A 26584-nucleotide genomic window follows, 5' to 3' on the forward strand; every position below is an offset into this window, starting at 1 on the left:
CAAACCCATGAAGACTCCACACAGAAAGTGCACTCACCTGCTTGGTACAAAATGGATTATAGACATTTAATTAAAACACATCACTCTACAGGGCTCCTGCTGTATTCACAGACACTTTTGTTTCCTCCTGACTCACCTTACCTGGGTAGGAGGGGTGAGGATGAGAGATGATTTGGAGGGGAGGGCAGGGACAGGGGGAAGGGTAGGTAGGAACACTGATACGATGTTAACACAGGGTCACAGCACTTATAGAGGAATTTCCTACCTAAATGACTGGAAAGGTCACCCTTCCAGACATTAGGGAGCACTTTGGTGACAATGAGGAAGAGATGCAACCTCCACACAGCATGTTCATGGTGCATTGTTTTTAAAAAGAAACACAAAGACAATAGGAAAAAAATAGGAAGGAAGAGCATACCTTTCACTACCTTATCCAGATAGTGAGCTTGGGAGATAAAAGACAGGACATTTAAGGTAGGATTGAATAAGTGCATTGCAGCTTACTACGAGACTGTGCAGGTGCTAGAAAAGGCAAAGGAGAGTTTGCTGTGGTATGAAGAGAAAAACCTTGATTATGAGGAGAAAAAAAAAAGGAAGAAGGGTGGAGCACAGCCCTCCTCAGTCAAAGAGCTCAAGAAGGCTGTGTTTAGGTGACCAGTCATCTTTGCTCATTAAGATCAGGAAGAGAAACAGGAAAGTTTTATATATATTTATGTGTTTATATATATATATAGGTATATATAGGTATAAATATATATGTGGCAGAATATTGTAATGCTCTGCTCAATTGCAGCAGTCTGCCTCTGTTTTACTGAATACTTTTCTTCTCATCAGGAAAACCAGAGTCTCCACACAAAGAGGCAAAGTCCTGTGCCCTTCCCAGATTGGGAGAGGCTTTTCCCTGGATCTTCTTGATTGGAACACATTGTATTTATATAGCATTCTCTAGCCCCAGATCAAATTATTTTATAGATGTTAAATTAACCTCATGGCAGCTCTACCAGATAGGTATTAATATACTCATTCTAAGGAGGACTAATGGAAAAAAAAAAAGTTATAAATGTTGTGGGAGCAGTGCCCAATTCCCATGGAACAGTAATTTGGAAAACCACCTTCTAATTCATTTTCTGGGGTCAAACAGAAAGTTGGTGGCAAAGACACAAGGAGAAACCAGGATTCCTTCCTTGGAGAACCTTTGCACATGCCAGCAGGCGGCACTCTCTGTCCTAACTGGTCTTTATCAATAAACAAGAGGTTCTGAGTCCTGCATTTCTTTCTTTCATTACCTGCTTAAACATTATTTCCCTTGTTCTCTGCAATTTCTCAGTTGTGCCCTGGTACTTTTTTGAAGAGGTTTTTGTTGCATGGGGGTTCCTACACACTGCCCACCTGGGAGGTCACAGCCCGTTGGACATCCCTTCCAACCCAAACCATTCTACAATTCTGTCATTCCATGCTATGAATTCAATGGATCTGTTGAAGCACTATTGTAAGCAACTGGAGAGGGCTGGGAGGATCAGATCTAACCTATTGTGGAGCAGTTACTGGGATTCCCCCTTGGAAATGAGCTTAACTAATCACCTCAGTGCAGAGGTAGTGATGCAGGAACCACAGCATCACCATCTGCTTGGATGGTGGCTGAAGACTGGGAACGTGTCTCACGGATTTTGACATCCACACCAGCCCAACTTGTAAACTTGGGCATCAGTTGTTGTGCACATGATTGCAGTGGGGTCAGGTGCCAACACCTACTATATGTCAGTTATGTGTCAATGTTTTCTTGTCATCTGAAAAACAATGAGGACCTTCTATGGGAATATTCCATGGTAGCACAAATCCTTCTTCTCTAAATCTGCATCGTCTCATTCCCACGCTATTCTTCTGGCATTAAAATCATCTTAACATTTACAGGCACTCCTTTGGAAATGGTGCAGGCATGGAGGATGTGCTGAGGAATTATGTAGGGGCTACAGAGAAGAAAAGCCACTTTTCTAAGCTGTCCTCTGCACCCAAAGGCACCATGTTCAGCTCCATGTTACTACCTTCCTCCAGGAAGCCACTGTCCCTTCAGATATGCTATGTGGAGAGCTCACATGAGCATTTTTGGTCTGAAAGTCCTCTCATTTCACCTGCCTGAGCTAACTAGGTCTGATTTCTCTGAAACAGATTGGGAGGAATCCCATCAGCATTTCTCTTAGCTCATAAAGACAGAAGAGAGAAGAAGTGCCAGAGGCAGGTTCTTGGACAGAACTTCTCCAGTATGCACTCCTTCTTCATTTTCTAAATACCTACTTTCCTTTTATCTTCCCTGTGGGGTGAATAGACAGAACCTCAGTGGAATCACTGGAGTTAAATGGAGAACACAATTTGAAGGAGAGGAGAAAGTAGCCATTCATTGCTGAACCAGTGATGGCACATGGAGTTTATGCCACAGGGGAAGGGGAAAAGACTTTGAAGTTCATCTCTGCTTAATACTTACTGTCAAATATGCTGCCAAACTACTTAAGGCTAGATTACCTTCAGCTTCATACAAAATCATGTTGGAACAAAGCAGCAAGCACATATTTTCCACTGACTGTTATAACCATAGCGTTCTCTTGCCCAAAGGTACTCATCTCAACCAGGCAGGGTGGGTGACACAGGGTCAAACACAGCCCAGCTTCAGGTGGAGATATGCCTGAGGGCTGCAGAAACCTGACTATCTATCTGCTCTGTTGGGTAGAAAGAACCTTCACCAAACACTGGTGGAATTATTTTGTGTTGGGCTGCACATGGACCAAGCTGCTTTATAGATTTAAATGGAACAAGGGATGTCTTAGAAAGCTGGGGAAAAGAGATTGGGATCCACATGTAACCTGGACTTTTTTGGATTCCAGCTGCTCCAGCAGAGCCTGGGAGGCACTGATTACAACCTTGGCTGCTCAGAACATGTGTGATTATTTCTGCAAGGAGGCTGACGAAAGACAAACTTCAAGGGACAGATTTCTCCAAACTGACAGTTTTGCTAAGTAAAACAAAACCCAGCCCTATGGCACCATAAGCAGAAGCTCATGTGGGATGGGCTGTCCACCTGTCTGTCTAGGCACTTGCTATTGCGTACATCACCAGTGTATGCCAGGAACAGATTTTCAAGTGGGGTTAAGTATGCAGCTTTTGCAGGGATCAATGGGAATTAGGCACTGAGGTGCTCTGAAAATCCTTAATCCTACTAGGTGGGCTGTTGTGTGCTTGGAGAGCTAGCTGCTGGTCCCTCAGCACTCTAGAGACCCTGTAGAATTCAAGTGCAGCAACTGAACTTCAAGTGAAGGCTTTGGTCTTGTGTCCAGACTGTTCAAGGATGATGAACATCCCAACTTCACCACACAGGGAAGCTCTCTCTGCCATTACTTGTCTAAAGAACCCTAATATGAATCAAGGGATTAATCTCCTTGATGAATCAGATTGAGTTTCATGTATCAGATGCAATCTCAGTATCTCAGCAAAGCCCACAGAGGCAAGTCTCCTTTTGCCCATCTCCCATCTCTGAGGTGGGATGCAGAGCACCTGGAGCACTATCCAGGGCATATCATCAACTGTAGCAAATTTGAGGCCAGGCTGTTACAGCCCTAGGAAATTTCTGGAGTTCTTTATTAAACTCAGGAAGTTTTTCTATGGTGCTACCTGTGAATTAATCCCATAGAGGAGCCTACCACAGAGCTGAGCTGTAATTTGGCCTTGCAAAGCTCACAGTAAGAGGGTTTCCTTCATCTCAAGAGGGTTTATTTCACCTCAATGCTCCTAAAACCCACTGTACTCCCTCTATGTGATTTGGGCCAGAACAGAAGAAAGCTGAATTCTTGCAATGCTTCTAACTGGGGGCAAATTTGGAATATGCTGGAGAGCACCATCATAGGAGTCTTGCACTGTGACCGTTGTCATGGTTTTGTTTTCTTCCTTTAAGAAATTAAAGCAATTGAACCATTCTTCTGGGTTTCAGGATTCCTGCAGTTACATTATCAACTTTCTGTTCTACTCTTTTGCCTGGATGCCCTAAGTTTATTGAATTAGGATGATGAATGCAAGCTTCTGCATCAACTTCCTGGTTGGGAATTAACTGGGGTTCCTCTAATGAAATCTCTGAATGTGAGCAATCAAGCCAATATATTTGGTAACACGACTCTTTGTACGAGCAAACAAAATTAATCCACAGGGATCAGAGCTTACTTGAACACCAAAAGAAAGAGCTTCCTATGACCTTCAAACCAGAAGGATTTCTTACTCTCAAACATGCTGAACAGGAAATGGAAGAAGTGTCCTTTACTTGTATCATCCATTTGGACCATGTCACCTGCACACATGGCAATGTTGTTAAAGCATCACTTCAGCAATGGGGCTTTACGCTTGTCAGTGCTAAAGCAAACTGGGCCATGACGCAGACATAGAAGGAATTACTGTCAACAGAACAAGTTGCCATGCAGGGAAATTACACAAGGACAAGGGGAATGCTTTCCACATACTTAATGTAATTCCAAGTCAATGTCCTTTCATTTGTGCCAATATAACTAGCTTATTACTCCTTCCAAAGCTATTCAATTTTCGTGGGTATTTATGACTTTGCCAAATCTCCTTTATATTCCACACATTTATCAATGAAATATTCTGCAGGAAATACTGTTTACAGCTTCAGAGGCATGAAACTATGTAGAAATTTGTTGCTAAATCACCATGCAAGTAGATGAGGGACGGATGGAAGTGAAAAGAAACAGAATTGCTCCAGCATTCTTAAGTATTAAAGAATGATTCCTAATTCAAGGCAGCACTGCAATAGGAAGGCAGCAGCACTACAGTAAAATTTTACCACAGTAAAATCTCAGCATTGACTGCATTGCAGTGCTGGCCTTTCCCACAATAACACAGATTCTTTGTACTTGGAGTAAGGAATACTACAAATAATTGGGTAAATTTAATTATCAGGGAAGATAGAAGTTTGTTGCTCAAAATCAATCCAGGCATATCAGCTGTGTGGAGAAATCTCATACACCAAACGTGTGGCATTTTGGTTTTGCAGCAGAACTAATAAAATGGCACTGAGGGCATGAATCAGGTTGGTGCTGCCTTTTTTTTTTTTTTTTTTTACATAAATGACTTTCCTATGAAATTGTCCCCTGAATTTGAGATTGTTTGATGAACTTTTTTTTTTCTTTCTTCTTCTTTTAAAACTTTTTTTTTTTTTTCAGGAATCTGTTTCGTTTTCCAAATCAAAGTGCTTGAACACAAGGCTATAAAATAAACATTATTATAGAAACACAGGATTCCAATTATCACAGGACTGCTCTCTTTTAAAGTAATTTAAGAAAGGTTTTGGGTTTTTAAAAATCTTTTCGTTGTGAAAAGAAACAACAGCTGCTAGGGACATTGAAAAGGAAGCACAATGTAATGTCTAATGAGACAGAGGAAGTTTTAAGAGCTAGCTATTTTTTTATTAGGGGGATGCATGTAGAGGCCATAATGTGGCAGGGTGACATTAGCTTAAATGATAAATAGAATTAAGCCACAAATATGGTTTGTACCATTACCTTACTGTTGGAATTAAAAAAAAAAAAAAACCTTGTGATCAGGCTTCATTTCCAGTCTGTCTGTGTGGGCTCAAAGAGAGTGATGCATATATATAACTAAGGTGCTAATCCATATGGATAACTATGCTGACATTGGCCCAGGTGTAGATAGTAGTTAGTTTTGATGTGGTGTGATCTATATGTATTATGGCATAAAGAAAGTAACATAGAGGTAAAATTTCTTATCTTTAAAAGGATCTGATTAAATAAAAATGACTGGAGGAGAGTTCTCACTCTGGAACAACTCTTCTAAAGTCAACTGATATTTTTTTTTCAGGTCTCACACAGGCATTATTGAGAGCAGAAGTGGATTCACTAATTTAGGTTTCCATTAATGTATAATCAATGTTATTTAGGGAATTTTAATGCTACTGATTTTATAGCATGACTATGGAATGGGGTCTAAAGTACTTGAATATATGACAGTCAGGAAAAAGGAAGAAAGGAAAATACATCAAGGAGGTAAGTGAGATGAAGGAGGAAGGTAAAGACAAGCCAATTCATTAATGATGCTGCAAACTGTTTAATGTGAGAACTGCAACTCTTTGCATGGTTTTGGAGTATTGGTGGTCCTTTACTACTACTGCTAATAATAGACATGACATCGAGAGCTCAAGGTAAGTGTCCGGTGCATGAAGAATGGAGAACTAAAGAGAGAGGAAAATGAAATGGTCAGAAAGGTAGCAAAGCAGACAAGGAATAAGCAAGATAGTTAAACACCAGACAGAAATGAAGTTTCTTCTTTTATATTGGTAAGCAAAGTGGCAGTGCAAATAATGAGGCAAACAAAAAATAAAAGAAAACTTTAAATTAGATGCATGTTTCTGAAAATGTCATCACAGTCTCCGAGAGAGAAGTCTTGGGGCCACAAAATGACCTTTTGAGAGAGGCAAAGCAGGGTGTTTTCAAAACCATCTTGCTGACATTTGACAGTTTGTCTCTATGAGATCAAGCACCACACAGGTGTACTTCATGTTTGATAATAATATATATATATATATATATATATCCCTGTTATCAACAAATGAAAGGACATTTAATCTTGTTCCCACATGAAAATGTATGATGTCAGAACTGGAAATCCAAGAACAAAGGTGCTCATGCTACACTAAGTCACACATATTCACTTAAGCATGCGCCTTTTCTCCTCTCTGATCATCACTTATTCTTTGAAAAGTAGTTGGTTTTTCTTTCTCCCTACCAATAGTGCAGTGCTCTCCGTTCCAGCCCGGGCTGCATTCACACTTGCCGTCGCGGCACGTCCCGTGCTCATTGCAGCGTGGGTGACACGCTCGCTGATCACAGGCTGTGCCCATCCAGCCCTCCTCGCAGCGGCAGCTGCCTCCAACACAAATGCCATGTCCTCCGCAGTCGGCTGCACAAATCTCTGTGGGAGAGGAGAGAAGAGAGAGGAGGGGATATGGGTGGAGAGAAAGGAGAGGGAGGGGGGTGGAAATCCAAAGTGTTATTGTTAGGAAAAGCAGCCACACTTCACTACCTCGCCTTACGGGGCGATGAAAGGAATTCCTGGAGCTCATAACACTAATCCTTCCTGACAATAAGAATCGAATAAGTACATCACAAAAAAGGAGATGGACATGGATTGCAGAGGTCTGCTGCCATTGATGCTCCTATTTGCTTTCTAATTCTCCTGTGCTCCTTAAGCTTTTGTGATCGCCAGATCCGAAGGGGAAGGCTTTTCCGATAAAAAGAACAAAAGTCATATTTAATTAAAATCTGGTTAAGTGTGGAAACAACGTGCTGATAAACTGCTGATGCTAAAGTTAAGTGCTGGCAAAGCCTGTTTATGGCTTATTAACCCATTCATTAAGACCCTTCCTCTCCCTTTAAAATGAATATAGGATTTTTCTGTTTCTGCTGAGTCTGCACATCTGCTATGTCCCTGTTCTCCTACCACCCCATTAAAAATCTCTTCTCAGGTGTTCAGAGGTACTACCATGCTCTTTCTTTTGAGATACATGCACTGGGGTTGATAGGATGGCGCTGTTCCCAAGTCTTATTGGAGTTAATGGAAGCATTGGCCCCCTAGCTGGATATTTCAGTACTTACCTCCACAAAAGAGAAGAGCTAAAGGACACTGACTTTTCAGAGGTGCTGGCCTTCTCATCCTCCATGATCCCAACTGGGCATGAGGACATAGATATGCATAATGTTTTTTGTCCAGCACTAGATTTTTGGTTAAAACCTGGCATGCCGTTGGCATGACTTTGGGAGACTTCACCTTTTCATATGCACTATATTTGTCTGGAAAAATCAAGACTTCATAGAGAAGAGGTACCCATGAGTCAGGTGTCAAAATTTGTGCTACCACCAGTACTATGCAGGACTGATTTTGAGGGGGAAAAAAATAAAGCCAAATAGTGATGCAGTGTTATGCTGCAGATGAAATGAAATGAATCTATTTCTTCTCCTCCAGGCTCATCCCCTGACTGCTCACTTTCGATCTCCCATAAACCATGACAGCACTCTCCTCAGTCAGAGGAGAGGCAATTCAGACTGTATTTCAGATTATCAGCTTTCTCCCCCCCTTCTCTCTGACTTCTGCCTGGTGCTTCTAAATTGGATTGAACTTTCCCAAATGTTTTGAACTCAAGCCTTCTGCTTGACTGAGCCTTTTATAGGTTTTACAGGCTAGGGACACAGTTCTCTTTGGAGAGAGTGGAAAGAAGATGTGGACAGAAGAAATGCTGAGCAGGGCTGGGCTAGAAGCCCAGGAAGGACTACCAGGGCACTGTGCAGAGCACATTCTCCCTCTGGTCTCCCAGCTATGTACCCTCAGAATGAGTATCTCAGACACCAGCTCAGCACCAGTGCCTCTCATTGTGCCTCTGAGCATATTAAGTACAGGATTCAAGCCTTGAGGCTTATGGTACAGGGGTGACTGGTATTATACAAGACATTTACTTTGGGTCACTGGCTGCACATAAAATATTCAAAACTACTCAGCCTGCATTAACATCACACCTGACTGAAATTCAGCCTTACTTGAGTTGCCCTTACTCTTTTGTTAATTAGTATCACCAATAACGGGAAGCTTGGACTATGTGAGGACTTTAAACACAGTTCTGATACGGGGCTGGAATATCCACTTCAACTTCAGGAGGAAAGTTTTGCTCCTTAAGAGAGTTGCAGGGTGTTCATCCCCTTACACTGAAATGGGCTTTTGTCTCCAAGGATCAGAGAGAGTTCTTTAGATAATGGTTACTATGACAGTCATTATAAGATTCATAGAACCATTTTGCTTGGAAAAGACCTCTAAGATCATTGAATTAAACCACTGTCTTACTACCAGTTCCGGTGTTAAACCATGCCCTTCAGCACCATATCTAGAAAACACCTCATTTCCCAAGTGAGACAAGAGCAAATATCTAGCTGCTGCTTACTATACAGCCCAGGGGCCTGGAACAAGTCTTCAGTTGACTTTTTTCTGCAGTGCCTTGGATGTCTCCAAACCTTTAGTCTTATATATTTAAATCTCTAATTAAGGAATTTTGGAGTTCAAATGTGCTCATGGCACTTCAGAACTTGTCCTTTCCAAGTACTTGTGTATTTGGGCACCTTGAGTGCTTAAACCAGGGACATGCACATATCACCTGCTGCAGAAACATAGCAGCACCTAATGTAACCTTTAACATAGCACATGGCTGAAGAAAGACTCTTGAGTTGCTTGCAGAAGTTTTTACTTTTTGTATAGCATTGAGACAGATTTTCACAGCTTCTAGATGCTAGGGAGATAATATACCACAGTGCCCATTATGAACATAAGGGATGGACAATTGTTGACTTGCTAAAGGTCTGGAGCCCAGCCATGTGTGTTTTCTACCCCTTTCTCCAAGTGCCAGAGAGCCAATCAGAGTGTGAGCCAGTCAGGATGGTATGTGAACACTCAGGACCTGCAAGTTAACTAATATAGTAATAAAGCTGTACTAAGAAAATAAATAAACTGGCTCTCCTTGACTGCCCTGATGAACAAAGTCTGGAGGAGGATAAAAGAAACAGCAGGTGTTTTTAAAAAAGAGCTAGAATTAGGGTACTAAAATTTCAGCAAGCTGAGAAGAAATGCCTTGAGAAAGTATAAAGTCTGATGCTGCTGGTCTCCCTGGAGCCTTCTCTTCTCCAGGCTGAACAACCCCAGCTCTCTCAGCCTGTCCTCATGGCAGAGGCGTTCCAACCTTTCAATAATTTTTGTGGTCTCCTCTGGCTCTGCTCCAACAGATTCTTGTCCCTCCTGTGCTGAGGACTCCAGAGCTGGACACAGCATTGCAGGTGGGTTCTCAGCAGAGTGAAGCAGAGAGGCACAATCCCTTCACTCCATCTGCTGCCCCATGCTGCTTTGGATACAGCCAAAAGCATGGTTTGCTTCTGGGCTGTAAGAGTTCATGTCCAGCTTTTCATTCACCAGAACCTCAAAGTTCTTCTCTGCAGAGCTGCTCTCCCACTCATTCCCCAACCTGTATTAATACCAGGGATTGACCCAAGCCAGGTGCAGGACCTCACATAAGAAATATACAAGGCATAAAGAAGTAAAGTGATGGGTTTACAGATATATGTGAATGCTGTGACAGGTGCAGGACCTCCTAGATGTCCTGACATCCAATATTGTGTCCTATTGCTAGGACTGGGAAATGAAGCTCATAGTAGGTCAGATATCTACAGGTTGATGGTGGAGGCAACAAAAAATACTAAACAAAACCAGAGATAAAAGGAAGCTATTTGGAGTGATAGTCAGATGCCTCCTTAGAGTTATTTAAAGATTGGAAGGAGGATAATGGAGTGACATTTAAAAATGGTGAGGAGAGGGGGGAAAAGCACTTTCTGAAAGGCAGAATCTCTGCAGAGTCATTCCTATGAAATGGGATGGAAAACCCACTGGGACATTTTCCTCTTGACTGAACTATTTCTCAGACAATATGCTGCCAAAGAACAGTTTTGCACACACGGGCCAGGGACAGGCACTCCATGATCCAAACCAAACAGATAACCCAGAATGGGAGCGCTGGGGACACTTTGGGTTTTATCTCCCACCCAGGTGAGTCCCCAGCTGTAACACCACTCATGCACACAGGAGAGTGCAGGCTCTGGGTTCTGAATGTATAACTCCTGTTTAATGGGTATGTCAGGTAGTTTGGATTCCCAGAGGCCAAGAGCTGTAATAAAGACCCTCAGCTGTGAATAACACCTGTGACGCAAACTACTTACGACAGCCTCCCTAAAACGTAGTTTAATTATTGCTGACAGGGAACCAGGAGCCAGGAACTCGGGAATCTCAATCTTCCATTTAGCTGCTAGTTTAAAGATAGATGGGAACCATACACTTTAAACACCCTGCTGTATGCCCTGGCCCTTTATAACATGGTGCTCTTAAACGTTCACGGCTTTCTGACGGGTGATTAAATAGACAGAGTAGCTTTTACTTTTCTGGTGGCACTCAAAGAAATGATCAAAATGGATTTGAGATTAAGTTTCCACTCAAATGTGGGTCCTTTCAGGCAGCTAAAGACGACTAAGGCTGATTTACAGAAAAGGGCATGTGAATAATTTCTTCATCATTCAGTCCCAGGGACAGAATTTGCCACCTCTGTTCTTATTACCAGCTACATTTTTTTTTTGGTACATTTCCCAATTCTGTTGTTAAAATTAGAGGACATGATTAGCTACCATCTGAGCTGCGTGAGCAAATGAGAAGGAAAGCTTTTAATTCTCCTATTACAGTATTCACAGGCTGGCCAGCTGCACTTTATTGCTCCTGCCTATTTAAGCTTGGTTAGAACGCTGTGCTTGTGCATAAAAGACCTGCCTGTTAAATATTTTCACACCAGCTGTTCCCAAAAGGTGACTAAATATTTCCTTTCATCTTTAATCTCTTCCCCTGTTTGTATGAACAGCTTAGCCCTTCCTTATCCTTTCCTAGAGGTGCATTGTGTTTTACTTCATCTTGTCGTGCAGCTCTCAAAGCTGCCTGTAGTTCCTTGAAGGAAGGGAATCTCCTGAGCAAATCTGGTGCTCAATTTTAACAGGAAATATGAGGCTATTGTCCTCAGAAGGTACAATCAGCCCATGCAGCCCTGTGGGAAATACCTGGACTCTGAGTGACGCCCTATATTTGCTCCCTGACACTTGCATTTACCAGAGGGTGCTGATGGACATCAATTGATCCATGGATGCAGCTTTTATCTAAGGAATCAAGTTCATTTCTCTCCTACTATCTGATTTTTTCCTGTGTTGCTGCTGGTGTCTTCCATTGCCTTGATTTCACCTCATTTTATGTCACATTCTTACCTGAAGAACTCAGCTGAGATTAGTTGCCCCTCAAGAAGGAAAGACATATAGCTCCAGAGGCCTATTTGCCTGAAAACTTTCACAGAGAACTTCTGGAGCACACTGTTGAGGTTTGGGTGGTTCATCCAAGGCCATCAGATGCATCATTAATATCATCCTTAGAAAAGGATAATACCATTCCAACAGAATTATGGTAATTTTACATAATAATAATAATTTTAAAAATAATAATATTTATCTTCAGTTTCAGGACCTGCTTTACTCCACCACTGCTTACCTCCACCAGGAACCAGCCCCTAAGGCCAGCCTCAACTACCTGCAAGCTAGTTTTCAGACAAATGGCTTTTTTTTCCTCCCTCATGACTGGGAGAGAGATTTCCCTCTGGTCTATAAAAGTTGTCTCAGAATTCCTCAAGGCTTTTTAAGGAGTCGTAATCCACCTTGAACCACAGAATCATTTTGGTTGGAAGAGACTTTTAAGGTCATCCAGTGCAGCCGTTAATCAAGCACTAAAGCCTTTCCCTCAGCATTGCACCTACATGCCTTTTGAATGCCTCCAGGGGTGGTGACTCCAACACTTCCCTGAGCAGCCTGTTCCAGGGCTTGACAACCCTTTCAGGGAAGAATTTTTTTCCATAATATGCAATGTAAACCTCCACTGACACAACTTTTGTCCTATCACTCGTTACTTGGAAGAACAGACTGACACCTATCTCACTACAACCTCCTTTCAGGTAGTTGTAGACAGCAAGAAGGTTTCCCCTGAGTCCCTTTTTCTCCAGGCTAAACAATCCCAACTCCCTCAGCCACTCCTCATAAGACTTGTGTTCTTGAAATCTACCTGAAATCTTGCCAGTGGCTGCTGATGTGCTGGAACTTTTCCACATTGCGTGGGCAGGAACAGGGAAGTCATTGTGCCCCTGTACTCAGCACTGGTTAGGCAGCACCTCCAGTACTGTGTCCAGTTCTGGGCCCCTCAATTTAAGAAGAACATTGAGACTCTTGAACATGTCCAGAGAAGGGCAACGAGGCTGGGGAGAGGCCTCGAACACAAACCCCACGAGGAGAGGCTGAGGGAGCTGGGGGTGTTTAGCCTGGAGAAGAGGAGGCTCAGGGGTGACCTCATTGCTGTCTACAACTACCTGAAGGGAGGTTGTAGCCAGGAGGGGGTTGGTCTCTTCTCCCAGGCAATCAGCACCAGAACAAGAGGACACAGTCTCAAGCTGCACCAGGGGAAGTTTAGGCTTGAGGTGAGGAGAAAGTTCTTCACGGAGAGAGTTGTTAGAGGTTGGAATGGGCTGCCCAGGGAGGTGGTGGAGTCACCATCCCTGGAGGTGTTCAAGAGGGGATTGGACATGGCACTTGGTGCCATGGTTTAGTAGTCATGAGGTGTAGGGTGACAGGTTGGACTTGATGATCCTTGAGGTCTTTTCCAACCTTATTGATTCTGTGATTCTGTGATGAAAACTGGATTGTAATTTTATTCTACCTCCACCAGCCTGTCTCTAGTTGTTCACCTAATGCTTAAGAATCTCAGCATCTCATGCCAAGATTATCCTTTTGTTCTGCCATTGCACTGTGCCAGGTGTAATGAGGTCACAGCCCATCAACAACACTTCAAAAGTAAGAATACTAAAACAATTACTCATACAAATAAAAACCTTAGACCTGCTTCTTTCTTTTTTCTTTTTTTTTCTTTTTTTAATATCCTGCTAAAAACTGACCCAAATCTGTCCCCTTAAGAATAAAAAGTCTGCTATGTTGCTTTTGATATTTCAGAAGAAAAGTGGGAAAAGAAACCTATCAAAACCTGGCCACCAGTGTAGTGCTTTGTTCATGGCACTGTATAATTGATATAACAGACATGGCACCTTCCAACACAGGAAGTGGCACAATCCAGAATTCCCAATTATTTTCACATTACATTAAAGAATTGGGCTGGGAAAGGGATAATGATGTCAATTTGTGCTTCATTTATGCCAAATCCAGTTTTACATGTTTACCCCCATCCTTGCAAAATCCTAAAATTGGCTTGACAACAGTCTAAAGCTTTCCAGCTTAGAGAAGAGCAATGCAGATGAAAATTTTTCTTTAGCATTCATGGGATGCAGAATCAGAGATTTAGCTGCTTCTGTCCTGCCTGCTAAATCCTTTAATAAATATGGATTTAGTGCTAAAATATAAGATCAGGTGAAATTGCTCAGAGCTTCCTGAAAACTAGGGCAGTTCTGCTGACCTTCAACATACAACATATTAATAGAAAAGTTAATAATTAAATATTTGTCTTAAATGGGATTTTCCCATTTCAAGTTGGTTCATCTGAGGCAATCTGCAGCCTCTGACAGATTTTTCCTGAAAAGAAGCACAGACTTGAAAACCAAAGTTTTCTGAGGGGCTAAGCCTTGCTTTCAAACCTTGCATTTGCTTTAGAAGGCAGGTTGTGAGGAACATCTGGGAAAAGCATATAATGTGAAGATATGGATGGTTCATGATTGGCATGATTGGCATGATGGGCTCCCCAGTTCAAGAGAGACAGGGAACTGCTGGAGAGAACCCAACGGAGAGCCAAGAGGATTATTAGTAGACTTGAGCAACCCCCCTATGAAGACAGACTGAGATCCCTGGAGCTCATCAGTCTTGAGAAAAGAAGACTGAGAGGGGATCTCATCAATGGTGGATGAGAAGCTCAACATGAGCCACCAGTGTGCACTTGCAGCCCAGAAAGCCAACCAGATCCTGGGCTGCATCAAGAGAAGTATGGACAGCAGGTCAATGGAGGTGATTCTTCCCCTCTGCTCAGCTCTGGTGAGACCCCACCTGGAGTACTGTGTCCAGTTCTGGAGCCCCTATTACAAGAGGGCTATGGACATGCTGGAATGTGTCCAGAGAAGGGCTACCAGGATGAGCAGAGGGCTGGAACACCTCTCCTATGAGGACAGACTGAAAGAGAAGAGAAGGCTCTGAGGTGACCTTCTTGTGGCCTTTCAATATCTGAAAGGGGGCTACAAGAAAGCTGGGGAGGGACTTTTTAGGATCTCAGGTAGTGATAGGACTAGGGGGAATGGAATAAAGCTGAAAGTGGGGAGATTCAGACTGGATGTGAGGAAGAAGTTCTTCACCATGAGAGTGGTGAGAGCCTGGAATGGGTTGTCCAGGGAGGTGGTTGGGGCCTCATCCCTGGAGGTGTTTGCAGCCAGGCTGGATGAGGCTCTGGCCAGCCTGATGTAGTGTGAGGTGTCCCTGGCCATGGCAGGGGGGTTGGAACTGGATGATCCTTGTGGTCCCTTCCAACCCTGACTGATTCTATGATTCTTATGTATATAAATATCTGAGGGGTGGGTGTCAAGTGGAGGGGGCCAGGCTCTTTTCAGTGGTGTGCAGTAATAAGACAAGGAACAAAGGATACAAACTTCAACATAGATGATTTCACCTTAATATGAGGAGAAACTTCTTTACAGAGAGGGTGATGGAGCACTGGAACAGGCTGCCCAGGGGCGTTGTGGAGTCTCCTTCTCTGGAGACTTTCAAAATCACCCTGGATGCGTTCCTGTGTGGACTACCCTAAGTGATCCTGCTCTGGTAGGGGGTTTGGACTCGAAGATTTCTGGAGGTCCCTTCCAATCTCTAATGTTGTGTGGCTCTGTGATTTTATGATTTAGATAGCAGTGAAGTGCTAAATACTTTTTTCAGAACAAAACACATTTTGCAGCATTACAAAACTCTCATTTGTGTGGTTTGATAACTTTGTAGAGACATGAACTCCTCTGCTGGAACTGAAGAAGACATAAAGCTCATTAACTTTTAAAACCATGTTATATGGAAAGGTTCAAACCATGGAGTAAGATGAAACCTGAATTTTCTGCCTTTGTCACTAACGAATCTGTAGCACAAGAGCCTCTGAAAACCACCCTGCTTCAGCAGTGACTGGGGAGCCTTCTGCAGCTTGTGTCAGTGTCACTAATTGAAGGCCATGTTTTTTTCCTTCAGAGATCATGTCCTAAAAGCAAGGTCTGCATAATTTAATGCCTTCATAAAAATAATTTGTTTACCTGTTTTTAAAACATGCCTCAATTAGTGATGCAGAAATAATAATTACTGTTTATGTAAATAAATAGAAAACCTGTTTGCTTGTACGAGTGTAATTAAACTTCTGGTACCACGATGACTGTTCACTGCACTCCAGGATCAAAATGCATTTTACATAGCTCAGCAAACTGAATTTATCTGAAAGGTAAGGGCTATTTCTTCTCCTTACATGGATGAGGATATCAAGATTAAAAGATGCTCTCCAGAGACTGAAAATGAATTCATCAGCCTTGTTATCACCCCTGAGCAGGAAGAACAGTGACCTTCAGCGATGGTTTTGCAATGTGACCCAGGACACCTAAGTTTTCATCTACTGAACCTGAAGCCCTGAGGAGCATCCTGGAGCGCCTGACCTTGGGACATCCTGTGTTACAGTGTGACCCTAACCAGGGTACTTCAGTTGGCCTAAATGATTCTTGCTGGGCTCTGCAGGATAACTGAGTACAGGCCTTCAATATATGTGCAGAAGCAACAAATCTACACCTGCAGAAAAGATTGGGTATGCACAGAGGAGGTATAAAACATGTGCTTGACAGAAAAGGAGAGGGTTTTTACACTGAGCTGACTTAGCTGTCTACCTATGAGAAGGGTTGGTGGACATCCCTAATAAAAGAAAGCACCCATCTCTGGCCTTCAGCTAGCCACAAAAGATTAACCCCACTTAGCCCTTTCTCCCATTTTCCTTCTGGTACTTAGTTCTTTACTTGCATAAGCAGATTTGTGTTTAACTGAAAAACTTCTGCAAATCCTCTTCTGGGTCACATCTCTAGAGATGCAAATCTGGAATCGAGGTGGCTTTGAGCTGCCTAGCTTGGAGATGAAGAGACCACAGGGTAGCTCCTCAAATGGGCTGAGCAAATCCAGGAGATCTGTCCCATAACTGCCCTGGAAACCACCTTTCATCTCTAAAATGAGTAATGAATAAGTTTAGTATGGTAAAACATTTCAGCTGATGTATGTCTGTCCTCCAAGACTCTTACTCTAAACATACAGCACCTAGCACAACAGGCCTCTTGGGAGTCCTTGACAGAAACAGCAACAGTGAGAACAGAAGCAGTCATTAGCAATCCCCCCGCTAATGGATCACAGCTCCTACCCACCTTGTGCAGCTGCACAAGGTACAGTGGTTCAGTTGGGATGTCTGCTAAGAGAAATCTCACCCCTAAGTGTAATTTCAGCTTGCTTCATATTTGCATAAAGGTATTCCAGCTCCTGTCTGTCCTGAAAAGCCATAACTCTGAGACGAAATGCCATTAAACTGTTCTGCTGCCTTCTATCAGCCTCTAGTTTCTACAATATTTATACCCTGTTTTCATCCTTGCCTTAAATGCTAGGGACTGACCATCACCTTGTGTCTGAAGCATCTGCTCTATAGCTGTGATTCACTTTTGTACTCATGTCAATCTTCCCTTTATTTATTATTCTGAACTTTATTTTAAACTGTCTCTTGCTGTTGAATAGCAGGACATGAAATGCCAGGTTTTGATGGACTTCAGTCCTGGAGTTGAGATTTGTTGAATAAAATAAATATCCCAAAGTGCAGGATTGTATTTTTCTCTTTGATGCTTAATTGGAACTCTCTGCTTTCTGGAATGTGAGTTAAAGCTTCCCAGAGAAGAAACAATTCCTAATGTATTAAATGAAGTTACTAACAAGGATTGTTCTCTGGGCTCTAAAATAATTTCTCTTCTGTGTCTATTAGAAGACAATTTGACAGTAGAAAAGCCTTTTGCTCATGTTTACAGTCATTAGGATGAATTTCTTTTCCAATTCTGTACAATTTGGTTTTGCCTAAAACAAATTCAACAGAGCGTTTATAAATCTGTGTTGAAGTCATCACAAGCTCGAGAATACCTTAGTCAGAGCTATACAGAAAGTCCCAACATGACTTCCTGTTTCTTCAGATAACAGTTCATCAAGAAACTCAGAAATCTTAACTGTCTCTTTCAAAAGGAGACACAGAACATGTATGAAATATACTGGGCTGACATAATCAGCAGTTAGATGTCTGTTTCTCCACACAAATGGGATGCAGCAGCAGCTAGTCCAGAAGCTTTGTGTCTGCTGTGCTGTCTAGATGCCTCAACACTGGTCTGGAAGGATCACCTTTATGAAAAAGAAGCTTTAGCTCTCTCCAAAGCCCTTTCAAACCCTCATCTGCCAAGACCATTAGAAAGGTGCTCATTAGCGCAAATTGCAATGATAGGTTTTGGAATATGAACACCTTACAGCTTGGAAGGGATCAGAGAAGTGATACTAAACCAAATGCATCCACTTCAGACATGATTATATCATAAATTTCTGGCCTTCAGTAGATGTTGATCAACAATATGACAATCATTGGTCTGGCATTAGCTTTACTAGCTCATTTTTATATTATTCTGTTTTACAGGTTATTTTCTGTGCCAGTTTAAATTGGAAAGAAACATGATTTGAAGAAGATGAAAACTTCCAATAAACTTTTGCCAAAACACTCACCATGACGACTCTAGTTTGCTTGAAGTGTAAGGTCACAGTCCAAGAGCTATCCAACAACAACACAGAACTGACTGAAGGCATGTGGAGAAGTCATGACATGAAACCTATGCCCCCCCGTGCAGAGCCAAATAAGTGAGATATGAGAGGACAGTCTTGATCCAACCTAGTTAAGGCAGGTCATGGGCAGAGGCTGGCTATGGACAAGTGTCAAGTCTTCTGATATTCTGGTTAAAAGAAGGAACACTCAAAAGCAGAGGTCTAAACTCACAAAACCAAGATAATGTTTACACAGCCTCCTGTGAGTTGGTCAAAGTGACTGGCCAGACTTATTGAACATTATGTATCTTCAGTTCACCAGCTGCATGAGTGCCATAGAGGAACTCTAAACCTGCAGAATCACACACTGATTCCTCTGCTTTTACGAGCATGACCTATTCCATGCTGTGACTTTAACAGTGAGGACTCTCAACTGTCTTGATCAACTTGTTTTATCTCCAAAAGAACTTGAACCACTTCACATCACTCTTGGAGTAGTTTTGCCCTCAGTGACAGCTGGATTACACATATTGTGTCAAAGAAGGGACTTAACACTGCTTTAAAAGCACCAACTTCATGACAGTTTCTCCATTGTAGAGGAAGGGCTAAATTATGCCCAGCCTCCATGTTGGCATGATATAAGTCCAGAAACTGTAAGGGCTCCAAGGCTCCTCCTTTCAAAAGCAAAGCCAGAGAGAAAGCCAAAATTTGGTCATCTGAGACTCAAGCTTTCAATGACACAGGCAAACACTAATTGCTTTACCATCCTCAAGACACTCTATTTACAGGTAGCCTGTTTTAACCATGGAGTTTATCAGCTTGTTGTGGTGCTATGAAACATCTATTCTTCCAGTTAGCCAAGTCAACATAAACTCCACAGAGTCCAGTACATCACTGCTGGTTTTAGTCAGAAAAGTTCACATCACAAAGCATAACTGATCCAAACAAAAAGAATTTCTGAGCTCATGGTGTGACAGCTGAGGTCACATTTGGAGACAGGGAAGAATCATAGAATTGTCAGGGTTGGAAGGAACCTCAAAGATCATCCAGTTCCAATCCCCCTGCCATAGGCAGGGACACCTCACACTAGATCAGGCTGCTCAGAGCCACATCCAGCCTGGCCTTAAAAACTTCCAGGGATGAGGCTTCTACCATGTCCCTGGGCAACCTGTTCCATTGTCTCACCACTGCCAGGGTGAAGAACTTCTTCCTAATATCCAATTTGAATCTACCCACTTCTACTTTTGTTCCATTCCTCCTACCACTACCCAACACCCTAGAAAGTCCCTCCCCAACTTTCTTGTAGCCCCCTTCAGATACTGGAGGGCCAAAATAAGGTCTCCTCAGAGCCTTCTCTTTCCCAGACTGAATAACCCCAACTCTTTCTGTCTCCACAGGAGAGGTGTTCCAGCACTCTGAGTGCTGAACTAAAAGTGGCATGATGGGAATTAGTCCTAATTGTGGCAGAAAACTAACAGGGATGGAATTGAATAGGCTGCCCACTGCCCTTTGAGGGGGTCCATAAATTTGCATTGATGCTGGTACAGCTGATAGGAGAGAAGAAAACCTTATTCATCACAGATTGCCTGAGGTCAGTGAAGACCAGGACTGCTTCTTACACCACTGGACATAGACTATTCTTGGCCAGAGACATGACTTAATCAGACCAAATGTTTTGTGATCTAATGATGATATCACCATTTCCACTGGTTTTGCCAGATTTGAAATGCCAGCAAGAACATATGTTTACACTTCCTCCAGTCTCTCCCTTGCTTGTACCTGACCAAGACTGCACAGACTGCTGCAAAATAGAGAGATGGCTTAAAAGCTGCCTTAAAGCTGAGAGAAGTTTGATAGATCTCCGTTTGGCCAGGGAAATGACTTAAGACAATTTTTTAACTATCAGCTTGTAAGTGGGAATCCATATTTGAACACTAAATTGCATTATCTATCTTATTGGGAGTTTTCTCCTTCCCTTTAGTATGTCTTTTTCATCTGCTGACAACAAAGATATTCAGACTTCTGAAGAATTTGACTCCCCACAAAAATAACTACATCTCATTTCATCTACTACCTTTTTTCCCCACCACATGAGGATCTCCTTACACATATTTTCAATAAGCAAAGGGAAAGGAAGTAAAAAAGGAATTGAAATGAAAGCCTTCCTGAATACTTTTATTTCAAATGTTTTGGCTGTTTTCAGTCCTTTATTGCATTTTTAATAAAAAGCTTAGAAGACTTTAAAGGATAAATTCACCTTGGCAATGGGTAGGCTCAAATCTGTACTCGCAATCCCAACTACATCAAAAACTTCATGTTTTGTATAATGATAGCTCTTGTTAGTGCTGCTGATTGTCTGGATTCACTTATTCCTTCACAATCCACAAAGCAGATATCTGCCAGGCAAAGCCTATGATAGCCTTGTGTAGCAGCACTGGGCTGCACATACTTTATTCCCTCAGAGAGAAAACTCGCTTCTCTCCACACAAATAAAATGGGGAAGATCACAGGCTCACAAATCAGCATGCTATGGTTCTGCAAGGCTGAGGATGAAATCCCTACTGGTACAAAACATTTCCTGGCCTCCACTGTCTGTTATAAGACCAAGTTAAAGCCTTCAGGTTTGAGCCAGGACAGATTTTGATGGTATCTTCTGAAGCCTAGCTTTGAAGACCCTTTACTTCAATTATTTCAGTTGCTTCAGACTAATGTTTGTCACCACATTGCAAGGGTGGTGAGATGAACAAGTTGCAAGGTGAAGGAAGATCATTCAAAGTGGCATTTGATTACAGAGTTATACATACATTTTCTTAAGGTTTAAAATACACAGATGTAAAGGGGGGCTAAGAGAAAGATGGGGACAATCATTTATCAGGGCCTTTTGTGACAAGGACAAGGGGTGATGGTTTGAAACTAAGCGAGCGGAGATAGAAGAAAAAAATGTTTACAGTGAGGGTGGCGAGCCACTGGCACAGGTTGCCCAGAGAGGTGGTAGAACCCTCATCCCTGAAAACATTCCAGGTCAGGTTGGACAGGGCTCTAAGCAACTTGATCTAGTTGAAAATGTCCCTGCTCACTGCATGGGAGTTGGACTAGATGACCTTTAAAGGTCCCTTCCAGCCCAAACCATTCTGTGATTCTATATTTCTTAATTTCAGGTGTTATATCCTGAGATTTGGCTCTCTTGTTCTTCCCCATCTGTTTCAAAGTTAAGAAAAAGACAATTCAGTGATTTCTTAGGCATTAAAGGGGGCCCTAGTCTGCAGTAAGGTACAAGCCTGCATCATGTGACAGCTGATGTATTATCCATCTTTTACAAAGGCATTTTTACCCCTTAATGAAGAAAACGATGGTTTAAAGGAGGAATTATATGAACGTTTTCCAAGGAATTATTTGTATCTTGTTGGCCTTGGGCATGACATAAATTTAGCATGAGATTTTGTTTTGTGTTTTTGACACCAATAAGCCCAAGGAAACCAATTTTTCTCTCACATGTTGTGTTAAGCCTGGTGCTGTTTGACCAATGGGATATGATGGTGTCTGGTAAGATATATGAGAATTGTGTTTCTCTGTGTGTGTGTGTACGTGTGTGTGCGTGCGTGCAATAATCTCCTGCACAATCCCTGATGAAAAGAAAGCACTGAAAAGTAAAGGTGTGTTTGCTCTGCATTTCCTCTTTAAAAGTTCCTTCTTTTTGGTCTCCTTATCTACTAATTGGAATAAAGAAAATATGCCTGTTTCAATGAACTGTACAACTTTGGTGTGGGGAACTCTGCTGGGTATTATCAGAATGACTTTCCCCGTTGTTGATGTGAACAACTGAATTGGTACTGAAAAATCCAACCATTACCATTAGCTGATACAGAATCTTAAATACAATCATTGTTTTTTTGGATGGACTCAAACTGACCCATACTTCTGCACAGTAAACACAAACTTCTCCATTGACTTCAATGTGCTGGGCAGTAATTTATAAGAATATGGTTGCCATGCATGTTTTACTTTAAATCCAGATTCTCAGCCTACCAAAAGCAGCAAAGACATGGAGCTTTTACAACTGCTGGGTTAGTTGCTGAGTCCTCTGGTAGCCCTGTGGATTCCCACGGTATTTCCCCACTGTGCTTGGAAGCCAGGTTTATCTAAGCATATAAGCAAAGATTGTCGTCACTACATGGCAGTCAGAGTCATAGAATCATCACAGAATCATAGAATGGTAGGGGCTGGAAGGGACTTCCAGAGATCAGGTCCAACTCCTTTGCCAAAGCAGGATCACCTAGGGCAGGTCACACAGGAACACATCCAGATTGGTCTTGGAAGTCTCTAGAGAAGGAGACTCCACAACTTCTCTGGGCACCCTGTTCCAGTGTTGTCACCCTTACAGTAAAGAAGTTTTTCCTCATGTTGAGGTGGAACTTCCTGGGTTCCAGTTTGTATCCATTGCTCCTTGCACTATCAGAGAACACCACTGAAAACATACTGGCACCTTCTTCTTGACATCAACCCTTCAGATATTTATAAACATTAATAAGATCCCCTCAGTCTTCTCCAGACTAAACACCCCAGGTCTCTCAGGCTTTCTTCATCAGTCAGATGTTCCAGACCCTTAATCATCCTCTTAGCTCTCCATTGGACACTGTCCTGTATATTCCTGTCCTTCCTGAACTGGGGAGCCCAGAACTGAAAGAATACTCCAGAAGTGGTCTCAGCAGAGCAGAATAGAGGAAGAGGATCCTCGTTAGCTGTTTTTAACTAATCACACAGGCCAAGAGGGGTTTCCTATTTTTTATGCTGTGACAGTTGTGCGGTTGTCTCCTGAGGAATCTGTCATCGTGACACCTGATGAGCCTTCCACAGTTATTTGGCAGAATTTTGAGGATCTTTCAAAAGCTGAAACCCAAAATGTCCTAAAGTAACACGAAGTACTCAAACAAGACAGCAGCTGAATCGATGAGGCATCAATTACACTCTCTTTCAAGGGTTTCCACTTAAAATCTGAACTGACCTTTGCAGAGTTTTCTCTTCTCTATCCCACAACTATTCCACTAAATTAGTAATGTCATGGGAATTCTAAAAGCAGGAGAAAATGGCTTAGAACTGGGCATGAATCCAAACCCATTTCAATTTTTGTCCACTAAAAACATAACATTTCTGGCCAGAGTAAGTGTAGCCAGGGTGAATGCTGCACTGCTGGAAATCCTGAGGAGATGGATGGTCTGAAAATCTGTCCCTGTCCCAAATGACACACACTCTGTGCTTTAGGGCAACCCCCAGTTGAAAGCCTTATCCTCAACTTCAACATCCCTTTAGACCGGCCCAGTCAGTTAATTATTTTCTTTTAGATGGCTACTTGTAGCATCTGCATTGACCTGACAGGTGGGATACTCTCTCAAGAAGTGAGAAAGTATGTCCAATGCTTCCTCATACTAAGGAGACATCTGAGGTATTTGGCACATTAAAAAAAATAGCAACTTAAGGTAGGTTTTCAACAGATAGCTCCAAATAGTGGAATCTCTCAGAAGCTGACATTGAGGTTGAGAAGTTCTCTGCAACACTGTAGTAAAGCTAAATAATCTGCATTTGCTTAAAGTAAATTGTACATGCCCAATTATCTTTGTGATCATAGACCTTAGTAAGGAAATCTGGCACCAAGTCACTGGGCAACAGTATTTCACAGAGGGTGAAAAGGGTGGTCATAACTACTACTGCTATGTAATTACTATATTTCATGAGACATGGTCATGCAAGCTCAGTCCCCATCTCTGATGTGGCATGCTCTCTGAGCCTTTTCAAAATCATAGAATCAGACAATCATAGAATGGTTTGGGTTGGAAGGGACCTCCAAAGGTCATCTAGTCCAGCTCTCCCTACAGTAAGCACGGGCATCATCCTCCATTAGATCAGGTTGCCCACAGCACTGTCGAGCCTCACCTTGAATAGCCCAGGGCTCTTTCCCGGGCAACCTGTTCCAGTGTTTCACCACCCTCATAGTAAAGAACCTGTTCCTATCATCCAATCTAAATCTACTCTCCTCCAGTTTGAAGCCACTGCCCCTCATCCTATCACTCCAGGCCTTTGTAAACAGTCTCTCTCTGTCCTTCTTTTGTAGGTCCTGTTCAGGTACTGGAAGGTTGTTATTAGGTCTCCCTGGAACCTTTTCTTCTCCAGGCTGAACCACCCCAGCTCCCTCAGCCTTTCTTTGTAGCAGAGGTGCTCCAACCCCCTGATCATCTGGACCCTCTCCATCAGGTCTATGTCCTTCCTGTATTGAGGGCTCCAGACCTGTACATGGTACTCCAGGTGAGGTCTCACCAGAGCAAAATGTCAGAATCACCTCTCTGGATCTGCTGGCAACAAATCTTTTGATGCAGCCCAGGATGTGATTTGCCTTCTGGGCTGCAAGTTCACACTGTCTGCTCATGTCCAGCTTCTCATCCACCAGCACCCCCAAGTCCTTTTCCACAGGGCTGCATATGTTACCTCATCCCTCAGCCTGTATTGATAGTGAGGATTGTTCTGACCCAGGTGCAAGACCCTGCACTTGCTCTTGTTGAACCTCATGAGGTTCACCTGGGACCACCTGTGCAATGAAACATCATAATGTGAAGTGAAACACCATAACTTCTACCTTCTTCACTAAGTCCTAGTTTCCAGTTCCCAACTCTTACCATTACACTTAAAGCCCTTGAGTTTATATCTTCACTCTCAATTTCAGACCACCACATACAAAGCACTATTCTATTACTGCTCTTCTCCAGTGTACTTTTAAGAGTCTGAAGTACAGCACTGAATGTCAACCATGCATAAAGGGAGTCATTACAAATGAGTGATTGCAAAGGAATCCTTATCTGTATGCAGGTCAATGTAAAACCACTGTCAACTGCCCAGAAAAAGTCAGTACAGTTATTACACAGAGAACATAATTTCTATCTCTGATTTGAATAATCAGCTTTCTGATGGGTCTAGAGAATATCATGCATGTCAAGATGTCAAACACCAGACAGAGAACAGTGTGAAAAATACTGATTTAAGTTTGAGGAGAGTGAAGTTAATTCCATTAAGAATGATTTTGCATTCAAGCATTATACTGTTTTGATGGGCCTGGGATTGTACTGATGCAGCAGTGAGATCCCTTTGAGAAATGATACATTTCCCAAATGCAGATAGCTTGACTCACCTCTTCATTTCACTGGATTCAGCAAATGTGGCCTATGGTATGTGATTTGCATCTTCCTGATTAGCCAGAAATACTTGGTCCAGTTTAAATGGGTCAGGAGTGAGGCTATCACATATTAAGTTCTGTTTAGTGTTGCAGCACAGGTCATTTCCTTCTGGCCACTACACTTAGACAATAAGAGGTTAAGAGAGCTACCCTATAATGACTTCATTCATTGCCAGAATTTGGAGAATCATAGAATCATAGAATCAGTCAGGGTTGGAAGGGACCACAAGGATCATCTAGTTCCAACCCCTCTGCCATGGGCAGGGACACCTCACGCTAGATCAGGCTGGCCAGAGCCTCATCCAGCCTGGCCTTAAACACCTCCAGGGATGGGGCCTCAACCACCTTCCTGGACAACCCATTCCAGGGTCTCAGAATGAAGCCCTTTGCTAGGGCTCATAAAGAGGTGAAGGGAAATAGCATGCCCAAAGCCTGGGATACAGAGGATCTATGATGGTAGATCTTGGAGAAATGGGTTTAGGATGAGTGGTTCCTTAATTATTTTTCTTATCCTAAGCATTGCCTTGGACTTTTTAGCTGAACTGAGTAATAAAGGACCTTTTTGTATTTGCTTGTGCAACAGTACTAAGATGCAAAAGAGAAGGGATTTAGTCCTCACATGGAGAAATCCAAATGCCCCTTTTGTTGCTCCATATAGGTAATCTCTGGATTTACCTCTGCACCTTCCTCTAAAAAAGAATTTGGGAATCAACCAAAAAGGAGTGGATAGTGAGAGAAGGGGCATCCCAAGAAAGCGTCCCTTGTATGAAACAGTGAAGAAGCTTAAGAAGTTTCTTTCCAGAGTAAAAATCTGAGGCAGCATGGCAGCAGCCCTATCTCAAGATACACAGTCAGGGAACACACACATAAA

At 42.5% G+C, this 26584-nt stretch overlaps 1 protein-coding gene across 3 annotated transcripts in view; it reads right to left on the bottom strand.

Annotated features, from left to right (window-relative positions):
* Positions 1-26584, bottom strand: part of TENM4 (teneurin transmembrane protein 4) — a 400376-nt gene that overhangs the window by 139002 nt on the left and 234790 nt on the right. For 2 of the 3 annotated variants that reach the window (XM_054383335.1, XM_054383323.1), the window contains 2 exons: positions 6796-6981; positions 419-445 (listed from right to left, as the gene is read on the bottom strand). In XM_054383335.1, the coding sequence (XP_054239310.1) occupies positions 419-445; positions 6796-6981 (213 nt within the window). The remainder of the gene's footprint in view (positions 1-418; positions 446-6795; positions 6982-26584) is intronic. The other variant, XM_054383330.1, reaches the window with a different exon arrangement.

This window comes from Indicator indicator, chromosome 1 (genome assembly GCF_027791375.1).
Source record: "Indicator indicator isolate 239-I01 chromosome 1, UM_Iind_1.1, whole genome shotgun sequence".
Classification (NCBI taxonomy): Eukaryota; Metazoa; Chordata; class Aves; order Piciformes; family Indicatoridae; genus Indicator; species Indicator indicator.